The 20,018-nt window shown below is 31.3% G+C and overlaps 2 protein-coding genes and 1 non-coding gene across 3 annotated transcripts; all 3 read left to right on the forward strand.

Moving 5' to 3' along the window:
* LOC109330619 (protein NRT1/ PTR FAMILY 2.13-like) lies at positions 1,152-8,388 on the forward strand. Its single transcript, XM_019564870.1, has 4 exons — positions 1,152-1,383; positions 1,939-2,156; positions 6,030-6,604; positions 7,382-8,388. Exons 1-4 carry the CDS (start codon positions 1,212-1,214, stop codon positions 8,253-8,255), a joined length of 1,839 nt encoding a protein of 612 aa, XP_019420415.1. The 5' UTR covers positions 1,152-1,211; the 3' UTR covers positions 8,256-8,388.
* On the forward strand, positions 10,664-10,736 carry TRNAA-AGC. Its single transcript has one exon. It is a non-coding gene; the product is annotated as a tRNA-Ala (tRNA).
* LOC109331833 lies at positions 10,886-17,117 on the forward strand. The gene is made up of 12 exons (XM_019566576.1): positions 10,886-11,056; positions 11,204-11,509; positions 11,826-11,903; positions 12,016-12,581; positions 13,471-14,112; positions 14,265-14,419; positions 14,826-15,043; positions 15,141-15,274; positions 15,412-15,713; positions 16,135-16,238; positions 16,551-16,818; positions 16,983-17,117. The coding sequence occupies exons 2-11, from the start codon at positions 11,221-11,223 to the stop codon at positions 16,619-16,621; spliced, it is 2,559 nt and encodes an 852-aa protein (XP_019422121.1). The 5' UTR covers positions 10,886-11,056; positions 11,204-11,220; the 3' UTR covers positions 16,622-16,818; positions 16,983-17,117.

Below are 20,018 nucleotides of genomic sequence, written 5' to 3' on the forward strand. Positions count from 1 at the left end.
TTTAAGTTTCACATGAATGATAGAATGTTTCATTAAAGAAAATGAAATTTTAGTGGGGGCAATTGGCCACACTATGTTAGCTGTGGGTCATCACTACATTTGATGAATTTGTACCCATCTAAAAAATATTTGGTTAATGTTAAACTCAAATTATTAACTACCAAATCTATTTATTATGTTATTAATGCATTATTACTATAAAATTTGTTATACAATAATTACTTCATATAATTTTTAATGTGTTAACTATTTTAGAGATGACAAAAAGAGTTGTTCACAAACACATGCAAAATTTAATGGAGAAAATTGTATGCACTGAGTCCATTTTAAGACAAACTAACAAATATGCAAATGACATTTGGATATTGGTATATAATAAACAAATTCATATAACAAATTCATATAACAAAAATAAATTAAATAAAGTAGTTGAAAATAAATTTTTTTAAAATGATATTTTATAGTAAATTGAACAAATTATATTACATCATAATTTTTAGGCATAAAATCACATTAAAATATAATTTGTTTAAATGTTTTTCTTTTTTTCTTACATTTAGTCCTTGGTCACTCACATTGCTTAATAGAAATGTATAGGTTTGCCAGCCAAACAGACTAAATTTATACAACATTACAAAAAATTACAGGCTATATATAGAAGGGTATTGCGTGTTTTATCATCACTAAGTATCATTATATCAATTCATCTAATATCTTTTATAAACAAATTTCACAAGAAAATTGATTAAAAAATAATTAATTGTTTGAATTTAATAAAAGATATACAAATAATTATAATTTTTTATGTATGAGAAATTATTTCTATTTTTAAGATCAAAATTATTAATATTATATGTAATGGAAACTAGGAAACTCATAATGAATTGTATTCATCTTGGTTTGATCAAATGCTGGAAACAAATATTATGAATAAGTGTTTTTCACCATTCATGTACCAATCTAATTAAAAATTGATATTTAATTAAAATAGAAACTAATTTTCTTATATAAGTTTATAAAAAATTGGTTTGAGACATAAAAATATGAATTTTTTAGAATATATGATTTTTATTCTTAAAGATGAATAGAGATCACTTATAACAGTTTTAGTATCATGTACAAAGAATGCATACATAATGGAGAACACTTTAGTTTAGATAGCTACAAGGGTGGTCATACTATTCACCCACAAGGTAAGTGATTTTGACAAAATGTTGGTTTCAGAGGACAAACAGAGAACTAAGCAATCTGGCTCTGGATTTGATTCTCCATCTTCTTCTTCTTCTTGTTGGTGGCAAAGAAGTTCCATTTCTGTAAAGGAACCACACCATGAAAGACTTAAGATAAAGCCTGGAGGATGGAAGGCCATGCCTTATATTTTAGGTATACTTCTCTTTTCTCTCACTCTCTTATCTCATTAGATTGCCATCAAAAAATGCATACTATAAGACAAGGTTTAGACAAGGTTCATTTGTGAGTTGAGTATCGGAGGAGGAGGGGGAGGAAATGAATGGGAAGGTTTCAGAGCCACGAAATATACTTGTGAAATGATTGTGAAACCTTTTATTTCTCTTCCTAAACTTAAACACGCCCTAAAAGAATATGAAGTGAGATCGCAGTGATATTTGTGTAATCTCAAGAAATCAAATTACATCATAACTAATTAACACATATTTCTCTTTTCTCTCACTCTTTTCTCATTAGATTGACAACAAACAATGGATACTATATGACAAAGGGTTCGTTTGTGAGTTGAGTATGAGAGAGGAAGATATGGAATGAGAAGACTTCAGAGCCATGAAATATATTTATAAAATGACTTTGAAACCTTTCAATTCTCTTCTTTTCCTTCCAAAACTTAACTCGTAAATTTTGGTGATCTAAAGACATCAAATTGCCTCATGACTAATTAACACATAATTTTGGTTAATATTGCAGGGAATGAAACGTTTGAAAGGTTGGCAGTTTTTGGGTTATTTGCAAATTTTATTGTGTATTTGACAAGTGAACTTCACTTGAACCATGTTTATGCTTCAAACATTATGAACATATGGTTTGGGATTACCAACTTTGTCCCTTTAATTGGTGCCTTCATTTCTGATGCCTATGTTGGTCGCTTCAGGACTATAGCTTTTGCTTCCTTTGCTACGCTTCTGGTATCTACTTATCTCTCTCATCTTCACTCAATTTTACAACTTAAAATCTTAATTTTCTCATAATTTGCTGGACATAAAAGTTAACCACTTAGTTTAAAATCTGATAATGTAAAATTATAAAATTTATTTTAAATTTTTAATTAATAATAAAACAATATTTTTTTCATTTCTTTTCTTTATTTAGGAATATTCTTGTGCTTTAAAGTATAATATCATATTTGTCTTGCCACTTTCTACCCAACTAAATAAAAGATGGTCTTTCTCTTGTCATTATGTTTGGTTTACCAAAAGAAAAGTTAAGGTAAGAAAGATTGAGGAAATAAAAGTTAAGAGAATAAAATGAGTAAAAAATATAGTAATTTTTAAGTTGTTTGATATGGTAGAAAATGAAAAGGGAAATGGAGAGAAAAAACATAATTATAATTAATAATGAAAATGATATTGATAGAAATATAAAGACATGAGTCTCACTATGTTATTGTTTTACTTTCTTAACTTGAGTAATAAAATTGTAATTTGATGAAAAAAAACAAATTAATTATTTTAATAAAGTTGTAATTTGATTTAACCTATATATGCTTTTAAAAGAAAGATAAACAAAAAAGAATGATTTTTGAATTACATGATATGAAATATAAAAAAATGTGTATTATTGAATTGAAAATTGGTCAACAACAAAAAAAACAAATCTTATTAATATTAAGAGTAATTGTTTTTCTATCTGTTTTTTCTCCGTATATGAGAAAAAAGGATTTTGTGGGTCTTATTATCTTATTTTTCTCATTCATTTGATTTCTTTCCAACCAAATGGTAGAAAATAAGTTTAACTTTTATTTTTCTCTCCTTATTTTTTCTTTTCATTTTCTTTGTTTTTTTCTAATACCAAACATTACAAAAATATATTATTTTCTCTTTTTCTTCATTCTCTTTCTCATCTCTTTGTCTCTTCTTATTTTATTATGTACAACCAAACAAAGCATAATTATTGTTTTAAGGTAACAAAAATAGATTAAGACAATAACTAAATATGTTCATTACAAATGTAAAATAATATATTTTGACCAAAATATCAATAATATTTCATATTCAATGTTATCACTTTCTATTTAACAAGAGGCAAAAAAAATAATGTTTTTGATCATAAAATGAAACTTTTTAAAGTGAAAATTAAATTATGAAAAGGGATTATTAGTCAGTGTAATTACTTGGAGAACCTTATACAAAAATTTGGCTATGAACCAAATTAACTTGGGGTATTTAAAGTTGAAGACTTCAGTAAAGATTTTATAATGATGATCAACTTCAAAAATCAAATTAAATGATGGTCAAGACCAAAATTACTATTTTAATCCAAATTTTAATGTATATTTAGGATAAAATGTGTGGGAATCAATTGATTGTGAGGAACATTAGGTAAGTTGCCTATTTTTAGGTTGAAAAAGCTGAGGAATTATAATAAAAAAAACTTGAGAGACATGAAATATAATCTTTATTTATTATTAATTTCTATTAAAACTTAATCCACAAACAGATAAAAAATTATCATCTAACCTTCTCACATTTAATTTTTGCAAAGTGTGGCAAACAAAATCACAGTTTTGTTTAATAGAGTGAGCAAGATTAATCACAATAACTATGTCTATTTATTTTCATATTTACAATTTCCTATTTTTAAACAAAATGATATTCATTGTTGAACCAGCAAGTGTCACTTTCTGAATCGAATTTTTGATGTTTTGGTTATCCTGGAGATGTAATGAAACCTTATACCACTATAATAATACATTATTGATAATTGAAAAAATATTTAATACCACAAAATGATTACATTTGCAGCTATGGGCATTTTTGTCATACTAAAAAAGAGTTAGGCATATATTAATTGATCATTTGTCAGTTATCTTAAATTATATTTATTGCTCCATATTTAGTGCCCGAAGTTAGTAACCCCATATATTAATGATTATTTAATGTTGGTCTCTTGATTTATATATACTCAGGATACTACTTATCATTTATTTGTATTATTTTATTTAAAGAGTTAACAATTATAAAATATGACTTATAGATATTGAAATAATAATATATAAAACTCATACAATATTAACATATGTATTTTTTTTCCTCTTTTAAATATGATATATATTTAACAAAAAGAATGACAATGATACGGACTTATATCTAACCACATTCATGTCAAATACTACATGAACTTAAATATAGATGTACGAATTGCATTTTATCTGTTTCTTAATTGAGAAAAATATATATGTATTAATGATATATGAGTTTTATATATTGTCATTGTTTCATCGACAATTTATATTTAATTATTATTGATTTTTCAAAAAAGTAATTCAAATAAATAATAGATATAAAATGTTTTTATATAACTATAAATCTTTATACTGATTTTACACTTTTTTTACTATGCCTCTATTTTATTACATAGTATTAATGCTCATAAATGTGGTGGATAGTAGGTGAAGAAATTTAAGTGTTATAGTAGGGGAGTGATAGGGGTAATTAGCTGACATCATACATTAGTATATTCTTTTTTGGTGGGATAAGTTTGTATATTCGAAAGCAAGTAATATATATACATTGATAGTGTAAGTATTTTTTATATATTCAGTAAAATCCTACCATTGATATGTTAACTAGTATTAACTTTCAAACAAAAATATTATAAATTAATGATAGATGATATGACGACAACTTTACACTATCAATTATAGATTTTAAACTCTATTTGAAAATGTTTGATGGACTCTTTTGAATTACAACTTTGAAGTTTAAGGCACACAAACAACGTTGGCACGTTGTATTATTATAAAATTAAAATAAAGACTCTGGCATTATGTGTATACATCATGTTTCATGTTTTTTTGTCCAATACACACAAAAGATTTTCTTTTGAAGTGCAATATAGAAAAGTTACTTTAAAGAGATAGTGGACCTTTAAAGGAAGGGGAAAAGCAAAAAAGAGATAATGGACTTGAGAAGAATGAAATTGAACCGGTGGAATAAATAACAGTTTTCCCCTCTTTTTTATCATCAACTAATTTCCATCTCTATATATATATTTTAGTGTTTTTACATTCTATATTATCCACGATTTCTATTCAACTCTTATTATGAAGAGAGTATTTAACTTTTACATAATACAAATGAAGGGAGTATATTATGTGGTCTATATATAAATATTTATATATATTTTTACTATCGAGGGTATATTTTGTCTTATGATAAGGAACTAATCCTTCTTTTGGATGTATGACTACCATTCTCAATAAATGTCAATCATAAAAATTGAAACTTTGACTTTTTGGTTATCCTAAAAATCTAACATGATCTTATATCATTCACCATAACAATTGATAGATAGGACATATATATTACATTCTTAAAAAAAAGCTATCACAATATAATATTTATATTCTTTTTGTGTAAAGACGTATATACATTTCTATACTATCTGTCATTCATTTGAAATATTTTTTTATGAAGAATCAATAATAATTAAATATAAATAATAAATAATGTGATGACAATATATAAACCTCTATCATAGGATACATTTTTTCCTCATTCCAATATAGCACCGGTATCATTTATTACCTCAACTTAAATGATCACATTATGGGACATATATCATAGTATCAGTTATTTTATTTGTAAATAACATATATATTCTTATCTCTATTTCTATATCTTTTGTACCTGCATATTACAAAAATAACAAAAGAAAAATATCATATATATTGTCCTTTGTTGTCAGAAAAGTATTATCCCTAGAATATTTTCCTTTTAATTAGAATTTCATGCATATAATTTTAACTTGGGTTTTTTGCATTGAACATTGTAAAATAGGGAATGATAGTGGTGACATTAACATCATGGTTACCAAAGTTGCACCCTCCACCATGCACTCCTGAGCAACTAGCATTGGGTCAATGCATTGAAGCAAACAATTCTCAAATTGGTGTTCTATTTTTAGGACTTGGGTTTCTAACCATAGGCTCTGCTGGTGTAAGACCATGTAGTATACCATTTGGTGTTGACCAATTTGATACAACCACTGAAGAAGGAAAGAAAGGGATTAATAGCTTCTTTAATTGGTACTATACAACATTTACTTTGGTATTGTTGATCACTCAAACATTGGTGGTGTATATTCAAGACTCTTTGAGCTGGAAACTTGGTTTGGCAATACCAACTTTGTGCATGTTCTGTTCCATAATCTTGTTTTTTGTTGGAAAAGGAGTTTATGTTCATGTGAAAGCAGAAGGAAGCATTTTTTCAGGTATTGCACAAGTTCTAGTGGCTGCCTGTAAAAAGAGAAAAGTCAAGCTTCCAAGTGAGGAGAGGGTAGATGATGTTTTCTATGATCCTCCACTGACTGGGACTTCTGTTTTATCAAAGCTCCCTGTAACCAAACAATTCAGGTAAGCATACTTCTCTCATAAATCCACCCAGTGTTTTAAATTGCAATCACAGTTGCATTTAATGCGATTGCGGCAGTTGCGATGTGAATTATTTTGTGAGTAAAAAAATATTTTTGATATCGATGCGGTTGCGATACGGCCTGATGCGGAGTTGCGTTGCGGCAACATCATTGTGATTCGGAGTCACGTCACAATTGCGACGGTCACCGCAACCATAATATTGCGGCCGCATCACGTGTTGCTATCCACAATTTGAAACACTAAATCCACCCCTAGTTACAAATAATGTTTAAAGCTTGAAACTAACAAGTAAAAATTGAAAGATTGTTTGTATCATAGTCTATGATGTGTGGTTCTCTTTGGTACGGGTGCGAGTACTTAGTATGTAGTATGTTACCTGTCAACTGCCGCTATGCTAGGGGGTATATTTAGTAGGGTTTTTATAGCTCTGTGTAAAGTCGTTTTTAGTGTTGCTTCTTGTAGGTTGGAATAAACTTTTGTTTGATCATAGGAGAAATACTCAATGACAAAATTATTTCTTGCTTGTTGTAACTCATTCATGTAAGTGAGTGTACATTACTAATTATTCTTCTTTTCTTTTACTTAAACTGTATGTATAAATATTCAGTTTGTTCCTTAAAGAGAACCAGTTCGTAAAAGAACCATGAATCGGGACAAGAGAACCAATTCGCGATTCTCTACCAAAACAAGAGAATTATGTCTTAATGTTAGAATAAGTATAAGCTCACAAGTTTACTTTTTTATCTTAATCAATAGGTCATTAGACAAAGCTGCTATAATAATGGAGGGGGAGCTAAACCCAGATGGTAGCAGAGTAAATCAATGGACACTAGCTAGCATTCAACAAGTAGAAGAGGTTAAATGCTTAGCAAGAATTTTCCCAATTTGGGCTGCAAGTATACTTAGTCTAATTTCCATGGCACAACAACAAACATACACTGTATTACAAGCTATGAAAATGGATAGACACCTTGGACACAAATTCCAAATCCCACCTGGTTCACTTACAGTCATATCATTAATTACCATAGCTCTATGGATTCCATTCTATGACAGGTTCTTGGTGCCAATACTTAGAAAAAAGACTAAGAATGAAGCAGGCATTAGTCTCCTTCTCCGAATCGGAATCGGCATGGTGTTCTCTATTCTTTCCATGGTTGTGGCTGGCTTTGTTGAGAAATTTAGAAGAGACTCAGCAAATTCAAATCCAAATCCAAACCCACTTGGAATTGCACCAATGTCAGTGCTATGGCTTGCACCACAATTGATACTTATGGGACTATGTGAGGCATTCACTATGGTGGGACAAATAGAGTTCTTTAATAGGCAATTTCCTGAACACATGAGAAGCATTGGTAACTCATTGTTTTCATGTTCTTTTGCTGGAGCTTCATATGCAAGTAGCATAATAGTGAGCACAGTTCATCATACAACTAAAACACATAGTCACCAAGATTGGTTGACAAATGATATAAATGCTGGGAGGGTGGATTATTTTTACTACCTTATAGGAGGGATAGCTGCCCTAAACTTTATTTATTTTATTTATGTTTCTAGAAGATATCAGTATAGGGGGGTTGTGGAATTCCAAGTCCAAGATAAACAACCTCATAATGTGGAGCTAGGATAGGATATGGCTTATAGGGATGTATCTAGTGAGAAAAAAATACAGATATAGGATGGTGAGAGTAATAATTCTCAACTCTTGGATTAAAATCGAGTTATATGAAAACTTTGAATGAATAAATTGAAAAGAGCCTCATTTATCCTTTAATTGTTCTTCATTTATGTGGAAGAGAAGGTTTATAAGGATCTGTCTGCAAATTGGTTTTTGGAAGACAACGGAAGATGACTCTCAAACTTTTTCGTCTCATCTGTTGCCTTCCAAAAACTAACTTGCAAACAGACTTTTATAAGAGTTTTACTACACTCTTGTTTTGCTATAATGCAAAGACTAAGGACCACTATGTCATTTGTTGTCCGACCAATACTAACTTTATATAGGTAATAAAATTAATGACTGGTTGCTCCAAATATACACTACCAAGTTAGCATTTCAAAGAAAATTGTTACCATATAAGTTTTTGGAGTTTAAAATACCCACCAATATTGATACCTATTTTGTTGAGTTTATTAAGTGTGAAGTCCCAGATTCAATATGTGGGAATGAGTGAAAGAGTTTATAAGAAGTAAAGATCCATGGAACTAATGCCTTAAGGTGTTAATTCAAGACGAAGTGTCTCACTTATGACTTTTTACTCTTCCCATTACATACTCATGTAACAATGAAACTTCCCGATGGTTGGAGGTTCCCAGGTCGCAGTCTGATCCAACTATTTGGTGGCAATAACAATCTTTAGAGGGGAGGACTAACTTTGTGGCCAATTATATCTTTGGATGACCATGATGTGCATTCATTTAATTTCTTATTTTGAACTACATTTTGTGTCATGTTATTATTGATCACGGTCATAAATGACATGATATTTTAAGATTAACTAATAGTTTATTATTTCCTATAAGAGTATAATAGTAATATCAATAATGTTGGGTATAATCTATATTGAATTTGTGAATCACAATGACAGAGATCTTTATTGAAGAAAAACAAGTATAATGGTGGATAACAGTTTAACTAATTTTGGAGTTTGGGTTATGAAGATTTGATTATGGAGATTTGGTTGAATAATATTATTACATTTTATCCAAATCATTCACTATTAACCCCAATCACTTTAAACATGCTAAAATATCGACACTCTATAAGGTTTTGGGTCAATTATTCATTAATATAATCTTGGACAAGCGAGTCTAAAGTTCTTTATTATATGTGAATATAAAATCATAAGGTGAAATCATGTCTTCACCTTCTCCCTCATGCACCACTTATGTTTATAAATTAATATAGTGTTAAAACGCATAAGAGTCAAATACTTATTGAAATCTATGAAGTTTTAGGTATCAACTGTTTTCGAATAAAAAACAACTTAGATAAGTAAGGATCATTTTGTTAACTTGAAGACTTGTATTTGTGAGTGTAGTTCCTAATAATTTTACTTTTGAATAACTTTTATCTATGATGCTTTCATTCCACTTTTGTGTTTTGCCCTTTTTATAGAATTTTTGATGTGATCATTTAAACATGATTTCATTAGCTTATAAAATTCAGTGTTTAAAATTTATGTATTTTTAATATAATTTTTTTTACACGGTCAATATGTGATTAAACATTCACTATACTAATTTTATTCAAGAGTTAGTTATAAAAAACACCTTGAGTGATATATAATACGCTAGCAATGTATAAACTGTTTTATCTATTGTTTATAAATTGGTTTAATGGCTTTTATATAAGATAGTTAGTGGGAAGAACATATCACATGCATTCTTAAATTCATGAAGTGCAAACTTTGAAAATTGATTGGATCCTAAGAGTTAAGTGGAAATTATGATGGGAAACATTAGAATTAATAATATGGAATAAACTTAAAATTTGAAGATTCAACTTAGGATCTCAACCACATAATAAAGGTGAATTAAATTATTATTTTTTATCAGCAATGAATCTTTATTAATCAAGAGAAAATAAAATTATGTGAACAAGTAGTACTTCTATCCACATAATTCCTAAATTAACAAAAAGAAAGACAATTTGAAGAGTGTCTCACCCAATCAACAAAATAATAAGCTAAAAAAGCAAATCGAGTATTGAGAAGACTCCAAGAATTTAGAAAGATAAGCTTTATCACTTCATCTAGGGAAAACCTTATATTATCAAAAATGATTTTATTCTTAATATGTCAAAACTGTTAATCCTAAAACACATGTATAAGATTAGGAATAATTAAAAGATTACATGTTACACAAACCAACTTAGAGTTGAAGTACTTATTTGAGAAGGAATAACATTGTAATTTGAGTTTAGTTAAACATGAAAATGAAAAATAAAAAAACATAACTTTTAATGTGATTTAATAAACTATCTAGTAATTGCCCATCCTCTTTGAAATTAGTGCTAATGGGAAGTACAGACGTGACGGGGATGTAGCTCAGATGGTAGAGCGCTCGCTTAGCATGCGAGAGGTACGGGGATCGATACCCCGCATCTCCATTTCTTTTTATTTTTTTGTATTCTTTTTTCTGATTTGAAGTGTAAAAAAGGGTAAAAAGTAATTATTATTATTAATAAAATGATTAGGTTAGTAATTAACGCCCTATTCACGATTCCACCCTCCCCACTCACAAATGATAAGGCTCAGTGTTGTTGACCTCTCTCTGTAAAACACTTGAATAAAACGCTGCGTTTTATTTCATTACTTTGAACAATCCACTGTTGTAGTAGATCGCTGTTCTCTCTCTCTCATTGAAGTAGCTGCAACTATAACTACTAACTCTTCTTCTTCTTCTTCTCGATCCTTCTTCAATCACCAAGTAACCGTTTCTCTTCTCTTTTATTTCAATTTTGATTAAATGTTACTTAAACCCATATTATTTGACAATGCTATATGTTACCTTACTTTTTCGATTGGTTCTTAACTTGTTATGAAATATATAATAACTGTTTCAATTTAAATGCAGTCTAATTTCCTGCCATCATGAATTTCTTGATGCGCTCTACTTCTACTGCACACACCTTTTCCGAACGGACATCATCATTACCATCCTCGTCATCATCATCATTGTCATCTGTTCCACCAATTCCCGAACCTCGCCGAACTACGTCCGGATCATCATTGGAGACTGTTATGTCCGAGGAGGCGTATGGACAGTATTCCACAATTGGACAGTTTGCTGGGAATGGTGCCATCAATGGTCACGGCGCGCCGGTTCTATCTAATCACTTGGATGTTTCTGAAGAAGAAGGATGGATTACTATTCCATACAGTATGTCTTAGACAATGCTCCGACTTATTCGTATTGACACGACAGATTAACAATTGTGTTGGTTTTTTTATTAGTAATTATTAGGGTATCATGACATACTAGGGACAGGAGAAAATTTATAACCTCGGCATGGTTTTGGTTAGCATTTAGTTTAATGTGGTAGAGCTAATAGAACACTTTATTTCATGTATATGTCATGTTATGGTGTGAATGTGATCACCCAACTACTAGTGGGATTAAGGCTTGGTCATTGTATGGATGTGATAGTCATGCATCTATAATGTAATACATCTAATTCTCGATTTTATTTTTATAGAGGAACTTCCTGAAAACTGGAATCATGTGTCAGATATACAGTCCCTGCGCCCTCTAGATCGTTCCTTTCTATTTCCTGGTGAGATTCTTTCGTTCTTTAAGTACATGAATCTCTCAGTGTCGGAATGCATGATTTGGTCTTCCAGCTCCTACGGAAAATTGATTCGATCTAATTTACACATGTAATTCAGGTGAACAAGTTCATATCCTGGCCTGCTTGTCGGCATGTAAGCAAGATACAGAGATCATGACTCCTTTTAAAGTTGCTGCTGCGGTGAGTACGAATGACAAAGGTCACAGCCCTCGGAAAGAAAATGGAAACATTGAAAATAGAAATAGCTCAGTATCGGGAGAAGGGCAATTAAGCATCAGTAGTCAAGAGCCAACAGAGGAGAACCTGGTAGAGGCAAAGACGGATCATCCAGCTGATGTTTCTGATGGTGAATCCATTCTGAGGATGGAGGTTCACAAGAGACAAACTGCATCCTTGTTGCAAAAATTTGAGAATTCTCATTTCTTTATTAGAATTTCTGAGTCTGATGAGCCACTTTGGTCCAAACGAGGTTCTTCAGAAAAGTTTTCCAACTCCTCTGAAACAAACGGTGAAAAGGCCTCAACAGTTGGGTTTGAAGAAACTGAAAAAAACATACCTTCTATCAGTGTAGTTATTGATAGAGGAAATTTTGATGCAACTATTTCTGGAGGAGCAGCGAGAAATTCCATCAAGTCTTGTGCTCTACCTAATGGAGATATAGTGGTATTTTCCATAAAACTTTGGAAACTATGATCATCCATTTTCTTGATCTAAAGTTGGGACGGAGAGATGGATAATTTTTTAAATGAATTCTATAGATTAAGTTCCTCTAGCAAGTGGAGTGCCATTCTTCAGTTAAATGTGGGACTGATCCTTCTAAGTTTTGTTCTCCCCCTTTGATTAAACACACACACATATGCAGTTTAGCCATCTTTTACTTACAATATATCTCATTTTTACCTTAAGGATACAATCTATTCGGATATATAGTTTCTTATAACTTCTATTAGGCTAGAAATAGCTTTTAGAGAACCAAGACATGGAACTGAATTCCATTGTATATCCTTCTTATATAACTCAAGGTTAGAATCTTTTACACTCCATATGTATAAAGTCTTATTGTATCCCCAATATAAGATTGTGCTGTGAGTTTATTATATGCTTAGTTTTGGTTCATCTGCTTACTGCATAATCAACCTTTACAATCTTTTTAGTTTCTCCTTGACTCTGGAACATTTTGAGTGCAAAACTATTGTATGGTACTTGGACTGTTGGACCATTGTATGTTATAATTGTTGGGATTTCTAGAACGTATCTTCATGATAGAGAAGTTGTTGCTTTACACTGCTCTTTCACTTGCTAGCACCTTGGTCTGTTATTTTCATTAAATTTATTTATGTATTTGAAATTTATGTTAGTGGCATTTCCTTGCCTCTTTAATGCTCGAGTAAATCTTATGTGAAATCCTAGTGAATCAGGATTTTTTTTTATATAACATGAATCCCCATGCATTTTTGGTATTCATTATGCAAAATGTTTATATAATCATGCGTGGATAATCTCATTTACTCATTCGTGATCTGATTCTGTTTTCCTGTTTGGAAATATCCAGGTTCTTTTACAGGTGAATGTTGGTGTTCATTATCTTAGAGACCCTTGTATAGAAATTCTTCAATATGAAAAGTATCCAGAGAAATTACTGTCTTCTGAGAACCAAGACTATTCAGTTTATAAAAATAACGATCCCAGCAGAGAATTGTTGAAATGGATACTTCCATTAGATAACAACACTCTCCTCCCTCCTTCTCCTCGATCATTAACACCACCAACTCCAAATTTGCCTTCAAATTCAGGAACTAGTAGCACCTCTCAAAAACCCAATCTTTCAGCTTCATCTGGTTCTCAGCTATTCTCATTTGGCAACTTCAGAAGTTACTCCATGTCATCATTACCCCAAACTACTAGCACACCAGCTGGTCCTGTTAAAGCAGCTAGTTCTAAGCCAAACTTTGAAATTGATGATTGGGATCAGATCTCATCTCAGAAGTTTTTAAGGAAAAAATCTGGGAGTGAACTGTTATCTTTTCGAGGTGTCTCATTGGAGAGAGAAAGGTTTTCTGTTTGTTGTGGATTAGAAGGTATCCATACACCTGGAAGAAGGTGGAGAAGGAAAGTCAAAATAATACAACCCGTAGAGATTCATTCTTTTGCTGCTGACTGCAATTCAGAGGATCTTCTGTGTGTTCAGATAAAGGTGTGGACTATGATACCACTGTACCAAATTATTCGACATATTTAACTTTTTTTTCTTCTATCGAATATTATACTTTTAAATTTTGAGACCATATAGTGCTATTAGTTTTGAAATTCTGTTTATTTATTAATATTTCTTAAGTTCTTCTCCAGAATGTTGCTCCTTCACATGCTCCAGATGTTGTGATCTTTATAGATGCCATTACAATTGTTTTTGACGAGGCTACGAAAAGTGGAACACTGTCATCATTGCCAATTGCATGTATTGAAGCCGGAAATGACCATTCTTTACCAAATTTAGCCCTCAGGTTTATTCTTAATAATAGTCTTGATGTTGTTTATATTAATACTTATCTGATTTCATTATGCTTGTTCTCAGGGACCCAAACTTCACAAAAGAGGGGGAAATACTTATAATATGTGTTGTGTGGGTTCAGTGTGCAGTAGAGAGAACCAAAATTAACTAAAGCAGAAAAGACATTAAATTTTCTTTCATTCCATATATAGTATGCATAAAATAATAAAAACGTACCTTCTGGAATGTCATACTATCTTTTTTGGTACCGAAAAATATTATCAACTCATAGATGGTGTGGCAATTGTGTTTCTGGAATGAGTTTGTATCTTGCTATATTTAATATGGATGGTGAAATTCAGAATTGTGTTTATGTAGTTAGTTCTTTTCTTCATCTTATCAGAAGTTTCTAATTGTAGGAGAGGTGAAGAGCATTCTTTTATCCTTAAACCTACAACTTCTATGTATAAGGATCTAAAGGTTGAGGAAGAAAGAAGTTCTCAATTGTCAAAGTTTCAATTTGGAAACTCAGCATCAAAATTAAATCTTTCCTCTAAGAGTGCTGATAAAGGGGAGAATGCTTTAGGTGGTGGTGATCAGTATGCAATTATGGTATCATGTCGATGCAATTATACAGGTAGACTTTTCACAACTTTGGGCTTTTTTTTTATGTTATCTAATAAATGTTAAGGTGCTAATGAGTTGTTTTGGCCATGGCTTTGTGCTCAATATAGCATCAAGATTATTCTTTAAGCAACCAACTAGTTGGCAACCACGTACATCAAGGGATATTTTAATAACTGTTGCGTCTGAGATGTCAGGAGAGTCTCCTCGACCTTATCAAAGAAATTCCGCACTTCCTATGCAGGTCTAAATATGTTTTCTTTTAACTATTTATTGACTATCACTACTTGGTTCTGCATAGGAGCTTTATTTTTAATTTGCATTCATTATTTTCCTACTGAAATCACAATTAGATTGACCTAGTAGCTTCATTTTTACCAGGTTTTAACTCTTCGAGCTTCAAATTTGACATCTGAAGATCTAACTTTGACAGTCCTTGCTCCGGCTTCATTTACTTCACCCCCTTCGGTTGTCTCTTTGAATTCACCCACAACTATGATGAGTCCATTTATTGGTTTCACTGACTTTTTGGGAAGGGCTAATGGTGATCGACATATTGGTGCCACCCAGCCGCAGAGCTTCATTTCTCATCTAAAACAAAACGAGAAACAAAGTGATGATGTCATTCCTAGTTCTGGCCTGAGTTGTTCACATCTTTGGCTGCAGAGTAGAGTTCCACTTGGGTAATATATCACATGTCATTTTTTATTTGGCTTAAATACATTTTTCATCCCTGAACTCGTGCTGATGTGCAAACTTCGTCCCCGAATATATTTTGGGCAGTATTGGTCCTCAAACCTTTTTGGTAACTCAACGCTAGCCTGTCTCTCGAGTTTTTGTGCAAAAACTAATGAAGGCAGTGACATGGCCATACTGGTTGTTAGCCTCATATGCTTTTTTCCATTAGTTTTTGAATGTAAACTTGGTAGGGGGATTAATGTGGTATAACACAATGCTTGAGGAACAAAACCGCCAGAAAAAGTCGATGGATGAACTTCACATAAGAGAAAAATTGGGGATGAAAAGTGTGTTTAAGCCTCTTTTATTGTAAACTTTGTTTAAACTGACACTGATTAATTTAAAACCATATATGGATCACATCAGATGCGTACCGTCTCAATCCACAGCCACCATTAAACTTGAGCTACTTCCATTGACTGATGGCATAATTACACTTGACTCTTTGCAAATTGATGTCAAAGAAAAAGGTATGGTTCGCCACACTTTGGATGATGTTTTTTCGTCTTAACTGCGTGCTTGAGCTTCAATTTAATTCTTGTGTTCTCCCATCATCGATCGGCAAGGACTAAAACGATCAACTGACTAAAAACTTAAAAAACAATTTGGGGGACTGAAATCAAAATTACTTATATTTTCAGCGACTAAAGACATATTTAAGCCTTTTGACAATAACCACCAAGTATTTACATGTGATTTCCCACAAGCGTTTGTTTTACTTTTAGCACTCTTCCATTCCTCATGCAAAATGTTATGTATGATAATGTTTATGGTCTGAACAGGTGTTACATATATCCCTGAGCGCTCACTAAAGATAAATGCAACTTCCAGCATTTCGAAAGGGATTATTTAGAATGGAGTTATGGTTATGGTTGGTTTCATTTCATTAACATATTTATTCAAAGCAGTGGAAGAAGCAAAGGTGGAGGATGATTTGTTTTCTTGTATTTTAAAAAAATTGTGCACAAAAGTTATGTTATTATGGTAGTGTAGCATTGTGATGGAGTTGGCATGTCAATTTGTTTTTTAAAAAACTTACTTCACGTCTTAGTCATCAATTCTACGAAAATCTAATAGTTTAGATCTACTTGCTAATTTAAAACATTACATTTCCCGAGAATTGATGACTCAGATGTGGAGTAAGTTGAAATACTTGGAGTAAGTGAATCTTCTCCCTTTAGAAATATAGAGCTTCACTTTTGTATTGGAAGCAGGGATCTTAAGGTGAGATGATTGTTTGTTACATTACCCTTTAAGGGGAATGGTGTAATATTATTATAGATAAATCTATTTTTTTTATCTATAGCAATGAATACTTGTATTAATGGAATGCTACCTAGTTTTTTTTTTGACAAAATAGTACATATTGTTTGATTTTAGTTCGTCTAATTTGAAGTTATTCCACTCACGTTTTTTTATTATTGTCAATCTTGTGCTGCCTAAGAAACTGTTTTTGCACACTTGGAATTACCGATCCATCCATCCATCAACCTGGGTTTTGTATCACAACAAGAAATCTAATATTCCCTCCCTAGTTCACAACCTCATGCGTGTTTAATGATATCAACTATTTTATTTTATATTTGTAGTGTGTACCTTAATTTGTGTTGATCTGCTTTGATAGCCAATAATTTGTATCTTGTATTGATGTGTTGTAAGAAAAAATATTTTAACTAACATATTAAAAGATGTTTGTAGGAAAGCTCTTACTGTTTTACAAATGGTTATCACAAGCTCATCATAACTCAAATGAAGAAGATTTTTACAATACAGAAGATAATATATTATTTCTACTAGCAACTAGTGTTGTATTGATTGTTGGCCATAGCTTGAAATATTTGTGCAAAGAACCATGTCGAACTAGTGCACTAACGGGACATGAATGGTTCATGAATATTATTCGGTCATGGCATCTGTTGTTATGAAAATTTTAGAATGGAAAACATGTTTTTAACAGCCTTTTGTGATATATTAGTTGAACATGGATTAAGGCATACTAATAACATGGGGGTGTTTGAAATGGTTGACATGTTTATGCTTATTTTTGTACATGGAGTAGGCAATAGAATTATACAAGAAAGATTTTAACACTCAAGTGAAACTATTAGTAGATGTTTCCACAAATTTTTAGTGGTTTGTTTGAAGTTATCCATGGAACTGATCAAGCCACAAGATCATGATTTCAATAATGTTCATTCAAAGATTAAATATAACCCAAAGTATTTGCATTTCAAAAATTACAATGGAGCAATTGATGGAACTCATATTCCTTGTGTAGTGCCTCAAACTGAGCATGCAAAATATATAGGCAGAAAGGGGTACATGAGTCAACACCCCCTGGTTTTCCAACACTCCCTGGATACTTGGGGCCATATAAATGTGAGCGATATCATCTTCCTGAATTCACGCGAGCTACTGGATTTAATAATCAGAATGAAGTCTTTAACTATCATCACTCTAGCTTAAGGAACACCATAGAAAGAACATTCGGTGTTTGGAATAATAGATTTATAATTTTGCATCGCATGCTCAAATTTAAATTTTCTACTCACGTCCAACTATTGATGATATAACATCTCAGATCCTGAGTTTAAGATTGTGGATGATCACGATAGTGATATACCAAATATTAATAATGATGCTACCAATAGTGATGATGATCTTGCTGAACACATGGATAATCTATCTTCTAAGCACACATGTCTATAGGAAGCGGATTCTACACTGGGAATCTCCGCTCAACAACAAATGTGTCACTTGTTGAAAGGGTTTTCCTAGTGTGCAAGTTATTTTATTTTAGAGTGATGATTGATGAACAACTTATTTAATTAGTGACTTTATTTATTTACTCCTTTATCGGGTTCCTTTAACCATACCATAAAGGTTGATCTCATTTTATTAAGTTAACCATATCATTTCTTACGAAAGGCTGGTATCAAAGAATAATAAAATGAGTAAAAGAATAAATAAATGTTAGTTGCGGAAAAGTAAATGACAAAAAATAAATGTTAGTTGCAGGAAATAAATGACAGAAAGTAAAAGTTAGCAGTTAGATTTATTATTCATCACTCTTTTATTGTTTAAGTAACAATCCATTGATTGGATTGCACTTATTGCATATTATTCTTATGTACAAAGTTACAAACAATGAATTTGTTTGAACTTATATTTTTAGGAATTTTTTATCAACAAATAAAATTTATAAGTTAACACTTTACTATCTTACACTTGCATCTCTTTCAAGATTCAATTGTAGTATAGTATATGATTATGTCGAACCACAAAGAATTGCCTAACAGAAATATACTCATACTTTGTATCTTTTATCAAAAGTAAGAAAGTAACATAAAACTGTTTTGGTGATTTCATCAAATAAGAAACAAGAATAAGTAAAGAAACTAACTATTTCAAAATTTAAGAGGAGAAGATTGGTTTGGAATATGAAATTATTTCTAGACTCAAATGATTTTTGAAAACATTATAACAAGTTATGTGTTATACTTTTTGATTAATTCCAAACATCATTTCTAAATCCCTCATCTAGTGTCCTAGTATAATAAGATGATTTTCAAACCTTGCATAATATACTAAACAATAGTTAACTGCCACTCGTTGGAGCAGATTATCACACACTACTTCAGGCTCGTTAACATTGTTTAGCCTTGAATACAAGTTGCTTAAAATAGATGCTTTGAATTGGCAAGTGAACTAAGACTTTTTAGTTCACTTGTCAACAAGAAGAAGCATTTTTAGATCTTTAAATCAAGTTTTAGGTGATCAGACTAAAATTGCATTAAGAACTTCTTAAAGAATCAAAACTTAACCAAAAGTAATAACTTGAATGTATTGACATCAAAATATGATAAAAATGAAGAAAAGAAATAACATTACACCATAATCCAAATCAATGTGTAGGAGCATGAGCCATCTATCCAATGATGAGATACTTTTGGACCCAAATGAGATTACAAAATTAACTTTTGCATCACATTTTCCAACTCTATTCTCTCTGAATTTCTATGAACTAAACACCTAAAAACAGCCTAAGAATAGCCTAAAATGAGAGAGAACCAAAAATGAGAAGAAAAGTGGTATGTACAATGATTTAAAAGTGAAGAAATGGGTGTGCCTTTTATAGGCAATGGGAGGGTTGCATGTCCACCTTTCTAGCTTTGGTTGATTGATTGCTTGGCTGAGAAGCTAGCTTTGGTTGATTGCTTAGCTTGTGACATCATTCATAACATAGTCAT

Source organism: Lupinus angustifolius, chromosome LG17 (genome assembly GCF_001865875.1).
Source record: "Lupinus angustifolius cultivar Tanjil chromosome LG17, LupAngTanjil_v1.0, whole genome shotgun sequence".
NCBI classification, from domain to species: Eukaryota; Viridiplantae; Streptophyta; class Magnoliopsida; order Fabales; family Fabaceae; genus Lupinus; species Lupinus angustifolius.